The 23523-nt window shown below is 38.6% G+C and overlaps 2 protein-coding genes across 2 annotated transcripts; one reads left to right on the top strand and one right to left on the bottom strand.

Annotated features, from left to right (window-relative positions):
- Positions 1-30: 30 nt before the first annotated feature.
- On the top strand, positions 31-18154 carry LOC144654301 (uncharacterized). Its single transcript, XM_078514401.1, has 14 exons — positions 31-114; positions 360-450; positions 3442-3507; positions 3992-4152; positions 6035-6176; positions 6963-7083; positions 7633-8042; positions 8698-8755; positions 9219-9332; positions 9626-10713; positions 11374-11424; positions 12176-12304; positions 13159-13522; positions 14947-18154. Exons 1-14 carry the CDS (start codon positions 86-88, stop codon positions 15087-15089), a joined length of 2967 nt encoding a protein of 988 aa, XP_078370527.1. The 5' UTR covers positions 31-85; the 3' UTR covers positions 15090-18154.
- A 19-nt stretch (positions 18155-18173) lies between these two features.
- LOC144654489 (protection of telomeres protein 1-like) lies at positions 18174-23509 on the bottom strand. The gene is made up of 4 exons (XM_078514642.1): positions 23333-23509; positions 21908-22634; positions 20694-21193; positions 18174-19906 (listed from the first exon to the last, which is right to left on the bottom strand). The coding sequence occupies exons 1-4, from the start codon at positions 23478-23480 to the stop codon at positions 18996-18998; spliced, it is 2286 nt and encodes a 761-aa protein (XP_078370768.1). The 5' UTR covers positions 23481-23509; the 3' UTR covers positions 18174-18995.
- Between the last annotated feature and the right edge of the window lie 14 nt (positions 23510-23523).

The following is a 23523-nucleotide window of genomic DNA, read 5'->3' as shown; positions in this document are numbered from 1 at the left end:
ATCCAGGGTTGAGCATGCAGTCGTACAGTTTCCATTCAGCGGTTTCTCGTTGTAGAGTCTTCGAGTGGAAGAATTTCGTCGTGGCATGGAGGCAAAGTTGAAAGAAAATGGATGGTAGGTCCTCTTTTGGAATTGTAAAGTATTTCATTTCGCATATTTTGTGTCTATTCTCTATAAAGCGTGGCTTTGCGCTTAGCTTTTTGCTGTGCGCGTTTGATTTCTTATGCTCATTTCGGTGATAAATTGATGAATTTGCGGTCACTCGTGTGCGCTTCACGCTTGTCGAGTGGATCTTATGCGCGATTCACTTTAATAACTGTTGTGGTTTCTGTCGATAAAATGATCGTATCCTCTTTCAGGTTTCTCTCCTCCGAAGGGATTGCAGAATGTGAAAAGGCTTGCAACAAAGAGAAGCCATCTTTGCAGGAACTGACGAAGGCAGCCCTTAATGTGAGTACGCGGCGAATGAAATATGTACCGCCAAGTTGTTGATAAATTTTTCTGCTCGGTTCTGTTTGGATTGTTTTTCAAATTGTCAAGTCCCGGACAGTACAATCGGATCTTAAAACGCCGCTAGACAGAATTTACTTGTCGCTTGGGCTGTTGGCCAATGCTCATTAAATATGAACATTTTAAAGTTTAATGCATTGTGAATCGGCTTGTGATGGAATATCCTGCCATTATTTTGGTTTCTCTCAATTGATTTTCTGATGAAGTTTATTTTTCGTGTCGCACCTTTCTTATTTGCTAACTGCACGACCCTGGGAGCTCCATTTTATGCGTAAAGGCGCATTTACAGAACAAAATCTGGAAGCAACCGGCTAAAAAAGTGCATTGCATATTATAGCATAAAACTTGTAATTTTTTACATTCTACCATGTGTCTGTACAAAGTGGTTAATGAGTGATTATTTCATAAACGATGGGTCTGTATCCATGTTGTACAATTGTAAGCTTTTCAGGACTTTGTATATATTTTTGTGGGCCTGCATGAATGAATTGAAAAAGGATTAAAAAGCACAGCCTAAAAAGAAAAAGTTATATATATGGGCCTTTGCAATAACTATAATAATGGTGCTACACACTGAGAATATTCAGGTTTAGCTATTGATAAAGTAAACTTTTCTAAGTCCCTAACAGTCTAATAGTCCAAGAGGGAGCATTGTTACTTGCCCTGAGAGCTATACTAGAGGGTGCTAATGGGGTTAACAGTTAACTGACAATTGCCCAAATAAATAGTAGTTAACTGATATGTGGTCAAAAAATTAGTAGTTAACTGATAAATGAAACGTTAACAATTAAGTTACATTCTATTAATTTTACTGAATACGATTGTTGCTGCTTATAAAAACAACAAGTTTTTTCCTAACACCAAAGCCATTTCGTGGCATTTACCTGCCCCGCTGCGTGACCAGGTGGCATATTAACTGATATTATAATTATGCGGAAGGTACCAGAGTCGTCCCAGGCACATGTTGATCTCCGCATGGTGATGGCGTCAATTCGGGTGTGGTCAAAGTTATTCTAAGTTTTTATCGAGATGATGACGAAGGATCGACATTCAAACGAAAACAGAGTTCGCGTACGGCTTGACATGGTAAAGCACAATTCAATGGACATAGCTTGTAAACATTTGATCGATTTCATGGAAATCAGTCAAACGACAAGCGGAAAAGTTTGGACTCGGTGCATTTGACTTTAAGTTGTTGCCTACACACGGAACTGCCATGGGCACTAAAATGGCGGACGCATCATACTAGTCAGGGTTTGTGTCAGTACACTTATTACTCCTCGTGTCACCCACCAAAAGTTATTAAAGGTTTTATCAGGGGACGCCTGAGACTGCTTAGAACAAATTCCTGTCAAACAAAATTTGATGATAAAATCCAATCAAGAGAAAAGCCCTGGGAACGAGGTTGGAAAAAATCAAGCACTTCCAATCACATTTTATAGAGAGAGGTTACCCATAAAGCTTAGTCTAAAGAACTCTCTTGGAAGTTAATTTTGAAATCAGGAAGTAGACCCTCCAACCAAAACTTAAATCTTGCCTTTTGTAACGCAATACCAACCAGCAGTACCAAACACAGTCCGAACTTGAAGCAAATACTCATGAAAAATTGGCATTTTATAGAACAACAACCATTGCACAAAAAATATTCAAAGAACTTTCCTTAATATTATACAAAAGGGGTATTAGGTCTTTCAAAGGTATACTCGTGAGATCGAAATTATGAAAATGGCAATACACTTGCATGAGAGTCATGCATGCCTGTATTTTTATTTTTTATCACTGACGTGCTGAAGTAAACAAAATATAGGTTATGACACAATAATTTTCGCTGTAATGGTGGATTTCCACTGACGCGTAATTTTTTACGTGCGTAAAAAATTTGAGACAATGTATGAACGGCTTGCGTACACGTTTACGCAGGTCGTTCATATTTTTTCTCTAATTTTTTTCACGCACATAAAAATTTACGCGTCAGTGGAAATCCACCATAAGAATGGGAAAGTTAATAGATAACTAAAATTAGTAGTTAACTGACAATTGGCCAAAAAAATAGCAGTTAACTGACAATTGGCCTAAAAATTAGTAGTTAACTGACAATTGGGTACCCCCATTAGCACCCTCATACTAGGTTCACTTTAGATCCCAGGGGGGTACTTGCAGTATACATGACAAGGGGGGGGGTCCGACAGAGCTTCATATTGCGAACCCAAAAAAAAACATGAGCCTGAAATTTTAGATCCAAAAAAATACCTGACATCAAGATTTCTTCCCCAAAAAGTACCTTGATACTGATTTATTCAATCAAACAGTCTTTAAGACCTAAAAAAATACATGACAGATCTCTTGACCCAAAAAAATAAAGAGGGTGTAAATTTTCAACCCAAAAAAATACGTCGGACCTCCCCATCATGTATACTGCAAGTATCCCTCCTGGGCTTCAGATACCCCAAGTGTGAAAACTGGTTTATACCCCCTGGATCTCCTTGTCAGAAAGCTGATAAAGCAGGGATGAAGGTTAAAGCCAAGAGCTGGGTAAAACCCCTGTCTTTTGCACAAATTTTCACCCTCTTAGTTCCTTGCCCCCAGGTAGGGGTTAAGGCCGGAAATTTTATAGGGCGTGAATTTTACTGCCTATAAAAGCTTGGAAAATAGGGGGAATTGGGTAGGTTTAAAATCCTTTCCTATACCAGCACCCTTCTACAGCAAATAAAATTTCTACCACTTACAAACCTTAGATACATTGAAAAACACTAATGGCTGTCCTCATTTAATCAATCAATCAATGGACCAATCAATCAATCAATCAATCAATGGACCAATCAATCAATCAATCAATCAATGGACCAATCAATCAATCAATCAATCCATCCATCGACCAATCAATCAATTAATCAATCAATCAATGAATTAATTAATCTCTCCCTCCTCCAGCTGGACTTAAAACAGTATGGCTTGAAGCATCTTCCCGATGACATCAACAAAGGCAAGCTGCAAACAGTATGTATTGGTTTATTGTTTTAATCATTATTACTGGGCATAGTCAATGCTGAAGTTGTATTTGCTAAAACACATCCACCTTTTAATTTGTTGTTAAAAAAATATCCATACCCTATCAGTGCTTGGAAGGTTTTTTGATTTAAAACCCTCCACGTACACCTCATCAAGTACCAGTTTACACGTAGCTTTTATATGCACAGTCTTGTCATTTAAAACTTTGGCTGTTGAACCCTTCTTCTCAAAACTTCAAATAACCTTCCTGGTGCTTCCTTGGCTGGGTGCATTTTCCGGAACTGCGCAAAGTGACACAATAGTTGCTGCTTAAGTGAAACAAGTAGCCATGTCTGTTTCTGAAAAGTAGCAGGCAAACATGGATAAATTTGACAAATTATACTGAAAGGCCATCCACTAGAATTAAATCACCTACAATGGAACAAGACCTTAAATGTGCATTTTGCTTTAGTTTGATTTTAACTGCCAACAGGTCAGTGGTCCTATGGTTCTTCAGGTGCAAAAGCTACGTAATATCTCTGCCCCAAAAGCAAATGAAGAGTCAAACAATGCACCAAGACTGCTCAAGATACAGCTGACAGATGGACACCTGACATGCCATGCACTGGAAATTTCTTCCATCCCAGACCTCAGGTAAAGACAAAAAAATAATAATAATTATAGTAAAAATTATAGGAGTGAAATGTGCGTTCTGTGAAAAACTCCGGTCTGTTTGCAGTCACTTAGGGTGCGTTTCTTTGGGAAAAATCCGAATCCGGATTCTTGATCCAAAAACGGATTTTGCGTTTCTTTACCTATATCCGAAAATGGATTAATCTTGGATCAATGATCTGAAGAATCCACACTTCGAGTGGATACATCAGATCATATCTGAATCCGGATTTTTAGGATTCATGATCCGTGCGTTTCTTTGGGAAAGGATTCGAAAAAAGTACCTTGGCCCAGCGGTCTTTGCTGTGAAAATACAGGTTCGCTCTTTGTAAACACTGCCATACGGAAAGTTTTAGGCGGTTATTTCGATCAAAAGACAAAAATATTTCACGATAAAAGGAAACGGTAGCTTCAGATAGGTATGTAGTATCATTTTAAACGGGATACAGGTTTTCTAGAACAGCCACTGTGTGCCTACGGAAGTTGTATCCTTTTGAAATTGTCACGAGTGAAATTTGCACTGATCATTTCGCAATCATTCTTCGCTCTCAGATGCTTTCTCGCCACATTGTACTTAACGCTAAAGAAGATCTACTTCGACGTGTGGTTTTTGTAAAAGATTTTGCATGCTGAAATTATTTTAGCTAGGATACATTCGACGAAAAATAAATTTGTGCTGATATTTTATGTTCTGTGCGAAATGTGTTTACGGGGTTGTCATGGCAAAAAATCCATTTTCGGATTATTCGTTTCTTTGGGAGCAAAGTATCCGTGTGATCTGAGATCAATAATCCAATTTTGGATTTTCCCAAAGAAACGCACCCTTAGTTATTTTGATATCTACCAAACTGTGGCCATGGAGAAGGAAAGACCTGCAAAATAAAATTTAAAAGCCTGTCAAAAAATTTGTTCAAGGACCTTTAGGGGCTAGTAGGTCAAGCTAGTGAGAGGATTATGCCCTGTAAAAGGGGTTATGTGATGCTAGTGTCATGCAGTATTCAAGGGGCTTGGTCAGGCTTGTGTCAAGCAAATTATGTTCAAGGGGCTTGGTCATGCCATTGTCACGCAATGTTCAAGGGGCTTGGTCATGCTAGTGTTACGCAATGTGCAAGGGGCTTGGTCATGCTAGTGTTACGCAATGTGCAAGGGGCTTGGTCATGCCATTGTCACGCAATGTTCAAAGGGCTTGGTCGTGCCAGTGTCACGCAGTGCCCAAGTGGCTTGTTTATGCTGATGGTCTTTCTTTAATTTTTAAACATGTTCTTCAAACTGTATATAATTGACCAATGAAATATTCATCTGTTGATGAAATGGCAGATGCATGTTAATGATTTTACTGCACATTACAAACCACATCGATCATTCTACAATATAGAGGATTTACATAATTTCTAACAATATAATAAGAAATTGAATGAAAAATATTTATAATGCTTGAGAAGAGAATAAATAATTTGAAATCAGGAAGAAATGTGATAAAGTTGTGAAGTGATGTGCACTTGAAGCTGATCAAAATTGGACATGATGGGAATAGATTTTAATCAAGAAATTGATTGTGGGTCAGTTTCATATGTTATGAATAAAATTGTTAATATGCTATAAGGTGTAGGTACTAAATATGTGTTTTTAGAAGACTGTTTTGTTATAAACTCCAAATAAGACTATATCCAACCAGTTCAATTGAAATTATGTATTATGTGTTCTCAGTTATTTTAAACTATCATTTCACAGTTCGATTTTGTGAAAATCCAATTGCCTGTTAAATAAGAATTGTTCCAGCACTCACAGTTAGAAATGATAAGTTATAAATATTATAAAGTAAAATAATTTTGTTCTCCTGTTCTTTGTTCTTTTGTTCAAACAGCTTGTCAATACCTCCTGGCACCAAGGTGTGTTTAACTGGCACTATTACTGTTCAAGAAGGTTTCCTTATGTTGGACTCCAAAAACATGAAGGTTTTGGGAGGAGAAGTTGAGAAGCTGAAGGAAAAATGGGAGCTGAATAAGGTAATCAATTATTGTCATGATTGTTAATACATCTATCCATTTTACTATTGTTTTCATTGGAATGCAACTACCAGATCGAATATTGGCTTTAGAGATGCCTTTGTTAGTCAAACCTTTAATTTAGAGAGAGGCTTTTTAGTAGATCTCTAACAGTGGGTTTCAATTTGTTGAGTCATGTGGACTAGTAAAAAACAGAGGATGTTGCAGAAGAGGATGTTGCAGAAGAACAAAAGCAACATCTTGTTAATGTTTGTCTGGAAAGTTTAAACACACAAGGGTTTCATTCACAGACTAAAATGTGGAACCATTTAAATATATGTTGCAGTTAATTTTTGATCTCAGTTAATTTTTTATTTTAACTAGTTAGTTTTTTCTAACTAGTTGATTTTTTTAACTAGTTAAATAATGGGGTTAGGGTTAGGGTATCATATATTTTAAAAAAATAGTGGTTCACCCAACGTTTCCTACGTGGCAAAGTGGATAAGGGGTTGGACAGCAAATCCAGAGGTTGAGAGTTCAAATCCAGTGCAGGTTAGTAAAAAATAAAAAAAAATAAATGATAGTACTTAGGGGAGAGGGATAACAGCAGATAGTAGGGGAGGGTTAGTAAGGATGGGGGGAGGGTATGAGATATCAAGGGGGGAGGTGTTCTACTTTTTCTACTTATTAACCAAGAATAAAAAAAAAACTAGTTAGAAAAAAAACTAACTAGTTAAAATAAAAAATTAACTAAGATCAAAAATTAACTGCAACATATACAAGATTTGATTGTGATTGTTTTCACAGACCTTAGCCAAACATTCTCGTTTGACTGTCAGTGGTGATGGGCCTCCCCCATTTGTACCTTTTGGCCAAGGAATACAGCCAGGAAGTGAGAATAAAGGACGAACTGCAGAGAACACTAAAGGTTGGAGAATTTGACAGTTGATATTTTCTGTAACAAATTGTTAAGTTTGAAAACTATACTTGTAATTGTGTGAATGCATTTGCAGTTTCTAAGACAATATTCTGGCTGAAAGTCACTACTCAAAATGAAATTTTAAACACTTATCTTTTATAAAGCAGGCTTAAGTCAGACCAGCAGAAGATTGCTGTGATCTCACTACAAATCTTCTTAACTGACTGGTACATAAAATTGCCATAGGCATTGACAGAACAAAGACAAATCACTTAATAGGATGACACTGTTTCACGTGACACTGTCTGCTATATGATGCATGTTATCACAAACTAACTCAAACTAGTCCAAAATCAATCAATCAATCAATCAATCAATATCCTGTTAGCCAAGCTTGTTTCTTGTAGTCACTCTGTTTTTGAATAATTAGCCAAGGGTACTTCCCATCTGGAACTCGAAAAAAATTTTTCCAAAATTTATCATGCTATAGAATATTGGTACCCCTGTATTTAGACTGAGTACGAAGAGTAAAAACAATTTCACTCTCTTATTTTTCAGTGAATGGGGTTGTACAATCCAGCACAGAGAAACCCAAAGGTTCTCAGAGCAGAGAGGGGAGCGGTCCTCCACAGAAATCCAGAACCTCTGACAATGGACGAAACAACAGGCCTGCCAATCAAGAACAGAAAGACAGTACAGCAAGGAGATTTCCAAATCATCCAAGGGATGAAAGAACTGAAAGCAAGAGGGCGAATAATGAGAAAAACAATAATAGATATACTGCTGATGGGCGAACAAGTTTGAATAATCAAAGGGAAAAAGAGACTAGAACATTTAACTCCGAGTCACTGAATCATGATAGACCAAGACAAGGAAGCCAAGCTGGTGACGACAGACACAACAGCAGAACAGAACAAAGTGAGAGGACAGAAAGACCAATAGCAAGAGGACAGCCTTTGAGGACTCAGGTAAGGCAAATGCTTTGTGGAGTTGTACTTATCTGGGAATTGAGATCTTTGTACTAAATTTATATTGTACAATAGGAAGTTGTCATGTTCAATTTTTAAATTGAGTGCCGAGTGTGCTCCCCCCTATCATTGATTTGAGGTTTTTTTTAGAAGGGGGGTAGTGCACTCAGTTATACTGTGTAAGGCACACATCAATTTCGTAATGATAACCAAAATGATTACAGTGACCATAATAATTATTATAAAGAAATAGGAGTCCATATTCAGGGATTGAATTAATTTTTATAGTGTAGTATTAGTGTCAGTATAATTTTTCAAATCTTGCAGTGTTTTAGCAAACCCATAGGTTGAGTCAAAATATAAATGACAAGAAAATCTATGATATACTGAACACCCATTGAATGGCTTATAAGAGATTATGATCCCATGAATTCCTTTCCAAAATACTGGCGTTAAATTTGCTTAGTGCTTATGCATAGTTGGATAGAACTAGAGGACTTAAGGAATGGTATCAAACCATTTATATTTCTCCTAGAGTACAAAATGGCATTTGTACTGCTTTCTTGCACTATTTGTACTCTGCTGAGTGAAGCTGGATCAAAAACATGGCTTTATGAAGCTGCTTCCTTATGGTTAATGTTATTACACTTTGTAGGACACAAACAGAGGAGGTACAAGGGGACGAGGTCGTGGAGGAAGGCGTGAACCACTTGGTAAGACAAATGACTTGTTGTTAATTAGGCTGGCCTTGTAGGCCAGGAAATGGATAAGTAATAAATAGAATAAAAAGGAAAATAATACACATAGTTGTTAAGTAATGATTGTACTGAGTTGTAGACCAAATGAAACTCTTAAGAGGAGTTAGCCTTTTTTCGCAGCAGTTGGAGGGCTAATGTCTTAGCAGTTGGAGGGCTAACATCATGGCCGTAAATAATATTATGTACAATTTATTTATTGAAGTCAGGTAGCAAAATAACTTGTATTTTCTAAACCGACAATAACCATCTTTCATATTGACATACAATTCTGTTATCACAAAGAAAATACCTCAGAGTCCCCCCAACAAAATTGATAAGAATACTGTTTTGTTTGAATAAGTTAAGGGCAAACATGTGTAATTTAAGTTGTTACTTTGGACTATTTTGGTAGACAATCTTTTCTTTGTGTTGTAAATAGGAAGAGGAAGGCCTGAGAGTGATGGCACTGATGATATGGAAGACTACAGAGCTAGACAACCATCAGAGCCAGCTTTATGGGACTTCCTGTCAACAAAATTTCCAACAGTTAAAGGTTGGTTGTACATGTATTTCACTGTTAAGAAACAGATACATGTGGTACAATATGATTTGAAAGTGCGGAGATCCAGGGCTGTTGTTAAGGGCCAGCTGCTGGCTAATTTTAGAGCTGCCAAGGACAGAAGAGCCAGCTGGGCTTTTTGATGAGCCAGCTAAGTGCTTTCGTAGCTACTTTCCTGAAGGTCAAGAGATGAAATTTTAATTGTAGACATGTAGTTAGACTGAAGTTTAAAGAGATATAATTTTATTGTGCTTTCTGATTGTTGTGTTGGGACTTCTTGCTTGCAGATACAAAAAATCAAAGACCACAAAAGTTGACAGAAAACCAGAAAACAGATGAAGCACAGCAGGAACGACCTCCACCTAGACCACCACCCTTCAAACAAGAAAACGACAATCCAAAGCCAAAGCCAAAGCAGCATATCAAGCAGGATTCCAAAGTTGAGAAGGCTGAGAATATTCCACCTCCAAGATTACAGCAGGGTGATGCACAGGGCGAGTATGCCACTCCAAGAGACGTCGAGAAGCCAAAGCCAGAAACAACACCACATAGTTATCACAGAGATGGAAGGCAGCAGTCCAAACAACAGAGGGAACAATATTATAAGCAACAGCAGAATCCTGGGCAAGCAAAGGGGAAAGGTTCTAGAAGGCATGATCATGAGTCTAGACAATATAATCAAAGTTTACCGCCAAGACTTCAGAAGAAACAACAGCAACAGCAGCAACAACGGCAGCAGCAGCAACAACAACATCATCAACACCATCATCAGCATTATCAACATCACAGTCAGCCGCAAGAGGCAGAGGTGAACAATGACAAGGTCGAAGCTGAGTATTCCAGTCCAGCCAGCCCGCCATCTGTAGCCCAGGAAGACAACGCCATTGTAAGGTTTAGCGCTGTGCCTGTTACCCATGAGTATGCAGAGGAACAAGCTCCAAGTCAGATTCCGCAGCCAGTTCAATTTCAGGAGCCTCAAGGTAGCTCATATGCTGGTCAGCAATATGCCGCACAGGGAAAGTGGCAGAAAAACTACCGCCAAGGACCTGAACAGTTTAGACCTCAAAATGTAACCCCTCCTAACGTACAGCAACAACAGCAGCAACACCTACAGTTTGTTACCATGGCAATGGAGTCGCAGCGTGCGCAGACCCAATTTGTTGTCAGTCAACCTCAACAGTTTGTGGAACAGGGAGGGAGAGAGCAGGCAGAGATAAGCATGACACAGGAATACCAATATACCCAGCAAGCCCAACCCCCAGTCCAGGCATACCCTGTGTACCAACTCCGTCCTGCTCAGATGGCACAACAGCCGATGGCACCGCAGCAGACCATGCCTCAGCAACCAGTAGCCACACAGATGCCTGCAACACAGGTAACCATTGTGTTTCATGTTTCAGACATACAGTTTCAAAATTCTTTCACAGTTTGTATTGTTCCATAAAATATCCAGACCCCTCCCACAGATGTTTTTTTGGTTTAAATGTCCCCACCCCAACCTATGGAAATCCCAGGGGGGTACTCCGACTTGTAAATGACGGGGATGATCGAATGAAGGCAAAACTCAGGACCCAAAAAAATCCCTAAGTCTTCCGACATTACCCAAAAAAATCCCTGGACCAAAAATAACCCCTAAAAAAATCCCTTGTCAAATATTACCCCTAAATTGCCAGGAGGGACAATAACGCTCACGTTTGGTATTCATCATACCATAAATACGCCAAGGCCGAGCCAAAGCACTTTAGTTTGTTTTTTGATCCCCTATTTGAATCAAGTCACCCCAAAAAATACTTGCTAAATCTTCTTACCCCAAAAAATACAAGAATCGAAAATTTCAAACCCAAAAAAATCCTTCGATCATTCCAGTCATTTACAAGCCCGAGTACCCCCCCCCCCCCCCCTGGGATGGAAATTCCAGTTAAGTCCACTCAATTTGGAGTCCAGCAGACTAACCATTAGGCCACCGCACCTTCCACTTTGCAGTAGTTTAAAGGTCAATCTAATTGTTCATTAACAACAACTATTTTCTTTTTAGGTTGGATGGAAGAAGGGTGACCATTGTTTGGCTCCTTGGAGAGATGGACAGGTAATTAAAAGTTCAAAATATTAATTCTCCATACTCTTTGTTATACATTCTTTTAGTGATAGTTCTGAGAATTTAGCTTTGCCTCAAGACAATAGCAATTCCATACAGGAGGGTAGCTGGGTATGCAGAGTCACTCATTGGAGTTCGGCATAAGGCCCTTGCAATTATCTTGGGAAAGCACTATATTTTCTGCACAAATGGTGACCAAGATGAACTGTGTTTCCGATTGTTTCTTCTTCGTCTTCACAACAAATTGCAGATACTTACTTAGAGAGAGTGCAATCGCTAGTAAATGCTTAGACCAATTTCAGCGTACGTGGGCTTTCCTTTTGTAAGACTTCTTTTATAACATTCTAAATCCGCACTGTTTATTTGAAGCATATACATGTAAGTATTGTAGGTAAAGTAGGATAATTCAAAATTAGGCGGAAAATTTGTAATTTTTTGTAGTGTTATGTAGTGTTACTAGTGTGTAAGCGTGTATTATAAAGCAAAATTGTGTAAAAAAAAAAAACCTGTATAGTAGTAATAAAAAACTGTAGTTTATAAAATTATTGTATAGTAAGTAGTGTAGTATAAGTATTGTTTTTGTAAGTAGTATTGTAACTAGCGTATGTTTTTGCTTTGTAAGTAGTGTTTTTTTTTTTTTTTGGTGTTGCAATAATAATAAATAAATAAAAATAATAATAATAATAAAAAAAATAACAAGGCCCTAGCAGTGTAATCATTCCATGTTGTTTAAATACTGCAGTATTACAGTGCCAAGATGGAGGAGCTAGTAGCTGATGGTGTTTCCTGTGTGGTGTCTTTCCTGGATTTTCATAACAGCTGTGACATGGTGCCTCTCTCTTCCCTGAGGCCTTTTCCAATTATCGCCTGGGTGAGTATGGAGGGATTATAACGCACAAAAACATGCATTGTACAACTTAATTTGAAAGAAAGGTGACCAGTTTTGTGTTCACTGTAAGCTGTCCAGATGGTGCTCACAGTTGTCGTAAATATTTGCGTAACATTATGCTTCTGCAGATGGCTTCCTCCTGTAGGAAAGCACCGTCAACCGCAAGCATGTATGTTTTTGATCATTGTTCCTTTAAGATGGCTCTTGTTTGTGGCATCCCTTAAAGGGACATGGTCAGCGTTTACGTTTTGAAAAAAGTCCACCTTAACCCGAAATCAAAATATGCGTAGAGAACCTTCAGAAATCTGCTTCAATCTTCTCAGTGTTTTTTTCTTCTTTCTAAATTTCCCCATTTAGTAAAACACTGAGAAGATCGAAGCAGGTTTCTGATGGCTCGTTTTGAAAAAAAGTCCACAGTGGTCTTTTTTCAAAACGTGAAAACTAGTGTCCAGGTCAGCGCGGTAAGAACGCTGACCATGTCCCTTTCAATGGTGCATCTTGTAAAAATGTTCATCTTTAGGCTTTCCTTGGTACATTCCCATTAAAGTGAACCTACATGAATCTATACTGGCAGAACAATTACAACATTTGAGATAGCCTGACTCTAGTTATTGCCAATCTACATTCATTTTAAAGCCAAATTATTTGTTGGATGAAAGAATAGCAAATTTAGGGTTGGTAGAATACAATCCCTCTTACTGCATTGTAGCTTCCATTTAATTAAAAGAAGCTGAACCAAGACACTTCATGATCATGTTTGCAGATGTTTGAAAATTGTCCCAATAGGTTGTGAAGTTTCACTGTAATGTTGTTGAGAAGGATTTTCTATCTTTCAGGGAGAAAGTGGCAGTGCACAACCTCAACCTGCAGGCGCTGTTGCCACGGTACCTTATTACGCACAGCCGACACCCGTCAGTATGGTGTCCAGACCCCAAGTTGTCATCCCAGTGACTGGACAGCCTCCTTTCCATGCTGTAACCAGGCCAACTATTGTTCATTCAAACCCAGTTCCCACTCAAGTACACTGGCAGCCAGCTCAGGTGCAGTACCAGGAAGTACGACCAGCAGCCTTTCAGCCTGTAGTGCACTATGGGGCTGTACCACAGACATCCTCAGGGGGCCCTGGTCAGGCAGCTTATGGCGTGGCTACTGGGGCTGGGGTGCATTATGTCAGGGGAGTGAAAGATACCCAAGGACAAGGTAAGGACCCTTCTTTCATTTAATAAAGCGTCATCTTCTTGGAATAAAATGGGATTTTTTAACCCTGGGAGACACGGTGGCTTAAAGGGAACAAGATTCAGGATTGTCATTATGAACGGGACATGTGGATCCATGATCATAATTATGAAGCGAGATTTAGGAAATGTCACTAAAAAGAACTGATATCCAGGAAGTCTGGTGACAAAAATGTACGAAGGAAATAAAATTGCGATCTTTGTGACCATCACATAAAACAGCACATCAAGTATTTGTTATTACTTGACATGCATCATCCGTGTTTTCCACTGTCTTGCCAGTCACTTGGAAAGAAAGAATACCGGTAAGCTTAAAGCTTTTAGTCATTAACTTTAAGACCAGTGAGCCTCCCTCCCAGGGGGGGGGGGGTGGTACTCCGTCTTGTAAATGACGGGGATGATCGAATGGAGGCAAAACTCAGGACCCAAAAAAATCCCTAAGTCTTCCTACATTACCCAAAAAAATCCCTGGACCAAAAATAACCCCCAAAAAATCCCTTGTCAAATTACCCCTAAATTGCCAGGAGCAGCAATAACATAACACAAAGAACGCTTGTTTTGTTTATTCATCATACCATAAAAATGCCAAGGCACTTTAGTTCGTTTTTAATACCAAAAAAAATCCCCTATCTAAATCAAGTCATCCAAAAAAATACTTGCCAAATTTCCTACCCAAAAAAAATCCCAGAATCGAAAATTTCAACCCCCAAAAAATCCTTCGATCATCCCCGTCATTTACAAGCCAGAGTGCCCCCCCTGGGGCCTCCCTATGGGTAGTTCCAAAGAAATCGAAGACGCGAAGATCGCCGCAGAAAAAACAAAGATCTTTAAGATTGAAGTGAAGATCTAAAATTGACCAAAAATTGGCCAAAATTTCTGTGGTCAAATTGAACGTACAGGTATACCGGTACTTGTAAAACAGTCAAAACTCATAAACACTACAGAATTGTTACTGAATTTTGGTATTTGACTACAGTTTCACTGCGATTTCGACAACAGTGACTTACAGACAAGTGCCGCAAAACCACAGGAAGCCATTTCAAGGCCCAAACATTCAAACCATTTCAATTTGTAAAACAAAGATCAGCTTTAAAATAAATCGAAGATTTGCAAAAAAAAAATTGCTAAGAAAACAATACCCATAGAGAGGCTCACAAGTGCAGGGAGGGAAAGTGCTTCCACTTAAAAGGCTTTTTCTTTTGTTGAGGTAAGGGACTAAGAAAAAATCTGGTTTGGATCAGATTGGCAGGATTAGCTAATCAAAGCCGTCAAGATGACGAAGTAGAAGGAAAATTGTAGTGGAGATGGCAGGATATGAAAACCGTACTGGGGACCTTCTTTATTTATTTATTTTTTTGGTCTTGATTATTATATTAATTTGTTTTACAGATGTTTACAGTAGCAGTCCCGATGGAGGCAGAGGGAGATCAAGTCCAAATTCAAGTGGTTATTCCAAACAAAGAAGACCTAACAGAGCAACCCAGAGTTATTATGTGCCGCCCAGGCAAGCAAAATTTAAAGACAAAGGCTAAACAAGATTAGTAATGTTCCTAATCAGTATAGCTCTGTTAATATTAATATTAATATTATAATAAAATTATATAACATTAGTAAAAATGGTGACCTGTGGTATAAGATTGTCTTTATCCAGTTGATGCACAGTGGAGTCCAGATTTCTTGAGCCTCCCAGGGGAACACAATTGGTTTGAGAGATTGCAGAGCTTGAGAAATGGGTTGGGTAAAATTGCAGTCTTTGACTATTCAAGGGAAAAGACTTTTGGTTTAAGTTATCGGGAGGCTTAAAGGGATTATGGGTTAGGTTGCCTTCCACTAATTTAAGAACTGTTTAGACCAAAAATCCGCAAAATCTCTGTGACATAGTCCCTTTAAGAAATCAAGGGTTCAAGAAGTTGGGGTTCCACTGAATATTAATAAAATTAATTAAAATGAGCAAAGCACTGGCATCAGTTTGAAGCATGGCTTTGATCCAAGAAAGAACAAATTTTGCATTTTGACTTTTGTTGTAACAAAAATCAGATTGCACATTTGTAATCAAATCTTTTAAATCTAAACCAAGCTTTAGGCTGGAGTAATTTTTTCCATGTACCTTTTTTCACAGTTGATAACTTTGCAACTGTGTTTGTGGTGGCCTTCGGTACTATAATTTTGATTACTTCATTCAGTTAACAGTTAGACTACAAGCTAGCCCAAGCACTTATGTAGCCAATCAGATTGTGAGTTTGCCTAGATAGTCAGTCACTGGGTTGTGTTATTGCGGTATTCAAAGACATGCGAACTCTGAAATTCAAAAATCAACCAGCGATTGCCCTTTTCACTGCTTTCAACCATAATTATGGCAACAGCCAATGAAACAGAAACAAAATGGATCAAAATCAACCAGTCACAACAGACAGATGTGACCTTTTGACCCGGTTAAAGTGAACTTGTTTCCCAAGAGGTCTGCTAAGATGATTAACAACAGGAAAAAAGCGCAAACCGTTGGCCGAGGTTTGAATTTCAGAGTTTGCGTGTCTTTAAAAATCACAATGAGAGTGAATAGTGAATGAGGCACAGCCAAGTTGATCATTGCTCATAGGAAGAGGGCGAGTAGTTTTATTGTTAAAGAAAACACTCAAAAGGATTGCAGTCCAAAACCTATAATTTTATTTATTTTTAAGCTAAAATCAAGAAGACACTAAATTCCTTTTCAAGTAGTACAAGCGGCCTATAGAAGACATTTTTCACATGATGGTCATTGACCATTCTTGTAGGCATGCAACAGAGTTTATTTATTTAGGTGGAGTTTAGCTGGGTAAAGCTTTTCTTTATATAACAGGAAATTACTGTTGGTCATACATGAAAATAATCATAATGATACTATCACTTAGGTTTATTACGCATTATTTTGATTGGCTAACAAAACAAAAGTATCAATGGACCTGGCTTGCAAATGAGAAATATAAATAGCAATTCAGATAGGAAATTAGATTATCATTTTTATTTCCAAAATGTGACATGGAATTAATTAATATTAGCCTGACTGGTCAACTTCAATCTGAATTTTATTCAAGAAGAGCGTTTTTCCTAGAGATAACATAAAAGTGAACAATTAATGTAAGATACTAATAATCACCTATTTTAAATCTAGAAAATTACATGGAAAGAAGCAAAATATGTGAAAGGTTTCAGTGAACCCTTTATTAAGTCTTAAATATAAACATCAACATTTTTTCTGCAAAACAATTGTCTATGTCCAACTAGTAGGAAAAAAAAGTGTTAATTTTGAGGCTTAAAGATGATTTCCAGTCGGTACAGCGCAGGCTCAGGGTTTGTTTTCATTTTTGTTTTGAATTCGTTGAAACGTTACACTTCGGTGATAGCGTACAGGAAGTTTTTTAGTTCGCCATTACGGATAGTTTCGTTTAAGAATTCACGATGAGCTAAAACGTCCGTTTAAAATACCATCGAGCTTCATTTACTCGTTATTATTGTTTTGCAAGGATATCTGGCGTTTATAATGAAGAAAAAGGTAAGTTTTGTCCCGGAATTTTTATTTTTGCTAGTAAACATTCTTCTGTTTGTGAGACTCACAAACATTGCAGGCGGAGATTGCACAGTACGGACTGGAAATCATCTTTAAAGTGTTTGTAATTTTTTTTTTCTCCAAGGGTAGAATGAAAATTAACTTTTTCAAGTCTTATTTTGCCCAGTTGTTCCATGTGTACCCATTATATTAAAACTACAACAAATGTACCAAAACAAACTTTTGAAATTGTCAACATATTTTAGTTACCCATATTTACGTTTTTTTATTAACATATTAATGTTACTTTTATTTTTGTTCTCAAGGCTGTTCAGTCTTGCAGTTCCACAATTTATCTTTCTTGTATTTATATTTATTGGCTGAGAAACAAGCTGTCTATAAAAAATTTTCTCTACATATATATCAAATGTAATGAAGTTAATCACAGGCAGTTAACAAGAATTTACATCACAAATATTGTGATTATGTTTGGAAGATGTTTGCTACATGGTCAATTGCAAATCTGTCTGTGGCAGGGCTGCAAATAACAGACGGTCATCAGACATTGACCAACTAAATTTGCTCGTCCTACGAAATCCCAAGTGTGGTCGGACATGATGTTCAGACAATATTTGGATCCTAAATCATTTTACGGCAAAGATGTATAAAAATCTGCCGTGAGTTAATCGCACTTTGTGTTAAGCTTTTGTAAGTCACTAAACAAGATTGGTGATGCCTTACCACAATTCTGTTTTGTCCGACCGAGATGGTGTCTTAGTAGAACATAAATTATGGCCTTTTAAGTGAAAAAATTATGTTTGCAGCCCTGCTGTAGTGACTAGTAATTAGAATTTATATCAATTAAAATTATACTACACCACTAATGAACAGTGCTGCAACATAAGCAAAATCCATTTTTTACGTACAAAAATGTGACAATGATAAAATCCTTTTCTACTTTTGTCATTTTCTGTGCAATAAGACCGTGGCAAATTTCTTCTACAAGACAACCTAAATACCGGTACTTGGAATTTTTTGACTCCTTGTTCAGTTGATAAATAATTAATTTTGCTCATACATGTACATGTATTTCCAGTAGGTGTACTTTTAACAATCACTGTTTTTAAGTTATGTTTTGTTGGTCTTCAACAAGTTTATTAATGCTGAATAATAATAATAATAAAAAAGAAAAACAGCTGATTATGTGATTGTAGAACTGTTTGATTCTCTCCACCTTGTAATGGAGCGTTATTTTCTGTTCCCCAAGAATGGTTTAATTGAGTCATTGACAGGCCTAGAAAAAAGTTTTGTCGGATTCCCCAGGACAAATACATTTTCTGCAGCAAAGTAACTTTTTAGGCAAACTTGCCTGATGGGCAAGGGCACAGGCAAGACATCTGCAAACAAAAGTATGATGTACCGGTAACCCAAAAACGTTAAAATGCACAAGCAAGCAAAATGTGTGTTACTTTCCCAAAGCAACCCTCCAAGTTAAGACCATTGTAAAATTTTGGAGCTGGGGACTAAATTGGAACTGAAGTCGCCAGCCTGGCAACTAAAATTGAGAAGAAGGATTGAGAGCGTGAGCTTAATTCAGCGACTGAAATTTTTCACTGGTGACCAAACTTGAACAGTCGGTGGCCAAATGGCCACTAAGGAAAAAAATAAACTTGGAGGGTTAAAAGGGGAAGCTGCTTTTTTTTTCAGTTTCTTCAGGCATTGTGTCTGAATTGATTTTCTAATGATCACTAATTTACATATTACCTCAACTTATTAATTTGAGTCAAACTGAAGGATGAAACACAACTGTTTTAATGGAAAAATGAGAAAAATCTTGCAAGAAAGTTAAGGAAGCAGAAGATAACTATTGCATCATAAAGTTGATGCCAATGTCATTTATTTCTGTAATTACTATTTAATTGTCAGTAACAGATGTTGAATCAAAGACTCTGTACAACACCTTTTTACAATCTTGGTTCTCATTAGGGAAATACGACAAAATACAAAGTTCTAGCCATGGCCTCTTGTTGCCTCCAGGATCTTGGTTAATAAACTCAATAGAATTGGCTGGATTTTGCGTCATGTATACCATCCATTCATGTACAGTCTCCTGAAGATTAGACTGGTCTAAGAAATCTTCAGGCGATGGAAGTTCAGGAAAGAAAGTTGCGACATCACTGTCAAAGACCATTGCGTGAAGAAGGCCAGATTCATCCTCAAGAATAAAGGAAAACAAATATACAAGGCTTGTCTCTTGGTTACACTGAGGGCACAGAACCAGTGCAGATGAATTTACACCACTTGAGGGAGACTTGCCAGGACTTTCTGCGAGTAAGTATTTACAAGACTGACAAGATCTCCGCACGAAATTCTTCACATCAGATGGAAGATACATCACTGCTTTTACTCTGCAGCGGAACTTGTAAGGGACAGTTGCACAAGCTTTGATGTCCTTCAAAGAAGTGAAAGGGATACATGGATGCTCTGTAATTGTGCACGATGTTTGAAGGGCTCTGTTCACCTCAGTTGTGACTTCATTTGTGACATAACTTTGATTTCTGTTTTCATTTATTTCACTACTCTTTTCCTGTGTAACACAACTGCCAGTTGCCGTAGGTCTGTTATCACCCTCGAGCTCCATTTCTTTACTCTTGATTACATCTGCTTGTTGTTTTTGCTTGTTCACTGAAGCTTCCGCTTCCGATATTAACTTGACTGTTGTGCTTAAGGAGACCACTGGATCACTCGCTGACAGGATCTCCACACCTCGCCCACATATTGTGCCTCTGTGCACTATCAAGCTGACCTGTGGGGGCACCGATTGGAAGAAAAAGAGTTACACAAAAAAATGTGTGGTTGCAGTAATGTTCCATCGTAAATGCAACCCACGTTATTAAAAACTGGAGCATTGGAAAATGAATTTCCAGATTTTTTACTGGCTTAGCAGCCATTGGATATCATTCATTGTACCAACATGACAAACATGGCCAACATAAATTATATTTTGTACAGTTGTTTCCCCTTCCCCCCCCCCCCCCCCCCCGTGACTCACCCTTCCTCCTCCTCTCTCCTCCCCGTCCTCTCCCCCCCCCCTCCCCCTCCCGGTTCGCCTCCGTCCTTCCCTCGCTTCTCCTCCCTCCTCCCCTCTCTCCTCCCTGCGGTGGCCGCGGCCGCCACACGTCCGGGGAGGTTAATTTTGTTTCCCAAGACAACCCCCTTTTTTCCTTGTGGCCGGCCCCTCTCGTGGTCCGGTGTCACCGCTGTGCCTCCTCCTCTCTGTCGCCGGCCCCCCCTCCGCCTCCCGGGGTGAAGAAGGAAACAAAATTGCTATACAGGCTATATCTATAGGCATTTTTCGGTCAACATTCGCAGGTACACGTAACATTGCAATGTTACCCTCTGATGACATGTCATAGATAATGCAATGTTGCCCGCTCAGAGACTTTTGGCGGGAAACAGCTTTCATTGTTAGACTTTTTTTTTTTTTTTAAAAAAAAACAAAAAAAATTCATTGTTAGACATCATGTGACCTCAGATAAGCCAATAAGAGCCCATGCCATTGGTGAAAAATTTCTAACTATATAACAATAATAAATATTAATATTTGGACATCTTACCTTGGGTTCATCTATTGTCGAACTGGCATCACATTTGATTTCCTTGAGATGGACATTTCTAATACAGACAAAGTCACCAGGACGGATGTTTCTCACATCTCCCTCGACATGGTTGTCGTAAAGAAACACCTCCACACACCTCCCCCCTGACTTTTGCAGAAGGTCATCTGATGTCAGCCGCCCCTGTTCACTGATTGGTTCAACTTGGATTGACTGACAGGCAGGCAGGGATCCATCCCATAATGTCAGTACAATGCCGTTACCTGACTCGGTGTAACTCTTTGACACAACTTGGCAAAGCAAGTTTATGAATAGTTGACTTGTTCTCAGATCTTTCAAGTTAGTAATGGCAAACTTCTTGTTGAGAGATTCCTTTTGGGATGCCCATGATCTCAATTCTTCAATGATGTCTTTCTCACGGTCGGTCAAATTGTATGACCTGGAGGAAGAAGATCTTGCTTGAGATGTATCCAAGCTATCTATGTCAAACACAAGCCTGAAGAAAGAAAGAAAACTCAGTACATTGACAAACTTTTTTATCTGAGAATTTGAACTTACGTGCTTGATTATAAACTAACAGCCATTTTCATTTTTATTTTTCATTTTTAGATTCCAAGTGGCTGAGCTTCAGTAATAAATTTTGACACAAGTTGCAATTTGGAAGAAATGGTTACCATTTGTGAAAGTTAAACTGACAACAGTTCTCAGAGTGTTGTTTGGATCACAAATGAGTACTGTAACCCACAGTGAAGACCTGGTGACCTCATGCTAAAACGTGCTGCACTATTAAACAGAGCTTACACAAGAACCGTGGGGTGGTGCAGTGGCCTAATGGTTAGTGCGCTGGACTCCTGAGGGAGCAGTTCGGGTTTGAAGCTCTAGGTGGGGAAATGTGTTGTGTTGTTAGGCAAAACACTTCACCCAGTGCCTCTCTTCACCCAGGTGTATAAATGGGTACTGATGAATTACATGTAAATGCTGGAGATAACCCTGTGATGGACTAGCATCTCATCCAGGGGGGTGGGGGAGAGTAGAAGTACCGGTACTCCTAGTCACTTCATGCTAACAAAACCAGGATAAGCACCAGCCTGATGGGCCACTAGGCTTCTAGGCCTGTATGCAGACTTAACCGTTTTTCTGATGATTTGTTGAGGTTCAAATCTTTTGACCCATTGGAATAATTTCCTTATTAACACTTGCTTTCACTTACCATGAGGACTGTGGCAGGAACTTCCCTTGCAACTCTCCCTTAAACTCACTAACAGCAATCTGATGAAAACAAACAATGTCCCCTACAGACCTCACCAACGGCAATGTGTCTTTGGACTTTGAAAAGAGAACCAACTTAAAACTTTGTTCCAGGGAATCAAGAGAAGGGTCAACTAAACTTAAGGTACACACAAAATCAGACCCTTTGGTCTTGAATGGACTCTTGAAAAACTTCACCACTCCATACACATTGACGACACTGTTGACTTTCAAGTCTGCTAGCTTTGTGTATACTGCTGCAGCTTTAGGCTGCAAGTCAAGCCTGCTCCTCTTGCTTGGTGATTCATTATTGCCACCATCGCTTGCGCTATGTGCTGTGGTCCTAAATTCTGCACCGCCACCATTGGTAGTTGTTTTATTCTTGATTACTGGCTCTTGTATTATCCATATTTTGAGGGCTTCATTGCTTTCGTCAGCGATAATATTAAAGCGATGCCCATCTCTGGAGGACTTCTCAACTTGTGCGCCCGTGATCACGAGGACATCTCGTTCCTTCGCTATCTTGAAACTGTCAACAAAGTTTCCTTTCAAGAAGACAGAGATGGCACGTCGTGGACCAGAATCATTACCACAACGTGATTGGTCGTCATCACCGACATCTTTCAGGGAGACTTTCATCATCCTGCCTCTAGATGTTACAACACTTGGATAAACAGTAGTTATTTCTCCTGTGAATAAAAAGTTGTAAAAGAAATAGTACAGTTTGGTGCCAAATAACATAACTAAAGATAATCTGTAGTTAGAAACTGGAGATAAAACACCAGCCTGTTGAGCCACTAGACTTGAATGCAAAATTCACCCTTATAAGGTATGACAGACAGCTATGAGGACTGTCAGGTGATGAATATCTCCTGGCTCCCTCTCCCCGTCCACTTTCTTGCAAAAATATTAATATTTTTTTTATGTTATACCCCTGGCTATCTTATATCAAGCAGAACAAGGCATAAAATCTTTCTTCAAAGGTTTAAATAAGTGCCAGGTATTCTGAAGTTAGCTAAACCCTTTTACCTTAGTTTGTGGGCTTACAGCAAATTGCTGCACACTGTACTGAATACAATCATGTAAGCTTTAAAAGTACCAGCTTGTGAGTACGTCATCAAATAATTATCACAACATAACAACCCTATTAATTAAGCTTACATGTCATTCAGCAACGATTAAGAACTGCTTTTAAAAATATTATGCGTGGGTTCCTTATTGAAAAATAATTGAAAGCTACATTTCTGGCATTTCCTGTTACTGAATGTGAAAGCGATTCAAAGCAATAATAAAGTGAATTCATTCTTTTACATCTGGGAGCCCAGTTGACCTGGGACTGATAAATTTCGAGAGTCTAGTTAAGTGAGTCGACTCTTTATAGGCTTACCTTTCACAACACATGCTGAAAAATCTGTCTCTTGCTGTATGTCTTTGATTGCAATGTGGCGATATTTGTTTTCAATCTCTCTGACAGAAGAAGCGTCTTTTAGAACTTGTACAATCTCGCTCTCTTTACGAGCGCTGCTACCCGCCATTTTTTGAACGATTAACCAGGATTCCTTGCGTGCGGTTGAGCCT

This window comes from Oculina patagonica, chromosome 5 (genome assembly GCF_052425735.1).
Source record: "Oculina patagonica isolate OP01 chromosome 5, crgOcupat, whole genome shotgun sequence".
Lineage (NCBI taxonomy): Eukaryota > Metazoa > Cnidaria > Anthozoa > Scleractinia > Oculinidae > Oculina > Oculina patagonica.
Note: the sequence above shows the minus strand (reverse complement) of the source record. Positions and strands in the feature narration are given on the sequence as shown.

What these genes read in the sequence shown, in the direction of transcription:
- LOC144654301 (XM_078514401.1), top strand. Translation starts at nt 86, where the DNA reads ATGGAGGCAAAGTTGAAAGAAAATGGATG. An exon ending in TCTTCCATCCCAGACCTCAG is followed by an intron (nt 4,153 to 6,034) that starts GTAAAGACAAAA and finishes TTGTTCAAACAG; the next exon opens with CTTGTCAATACCTCCTGGCA. An exon ending in CTTTTCCAATTATCGCCTGG is followed by an intron (nt 12,305 to 13,158) that starts GTGAGTATGGAG and finishes TCTATCTTTCAG; the next exon opens with GGAGAAAGTGGCAGTGCACA.
- LOC144654489 (XM_078514642.1), bottom strand. Translation starts at nt 23,480, where the DNA reads ATGGCGGGTAGCAGCGCTCGTAAAGAGAGCGAGATTGTACAAGTTCTA. An exon ending in TTCAGCATGTGTTGTGAAAG is followed by an intron (nt 22,635 to 23,332) that starts GTAAGCCTATAA and finishes TTTTATTCACAG; the next exon opens with GAGAAATAACTACTGTTTAT. An exon ending in TTCCTGCCACAGTCCTCATG is followed by an intron (nt 21,194 to 21,907) that starts GTAAGTGAAAGC and finishes TTCTTTCTTCAG; the next exon opens with GCTTGTGTTTGACATAGATA.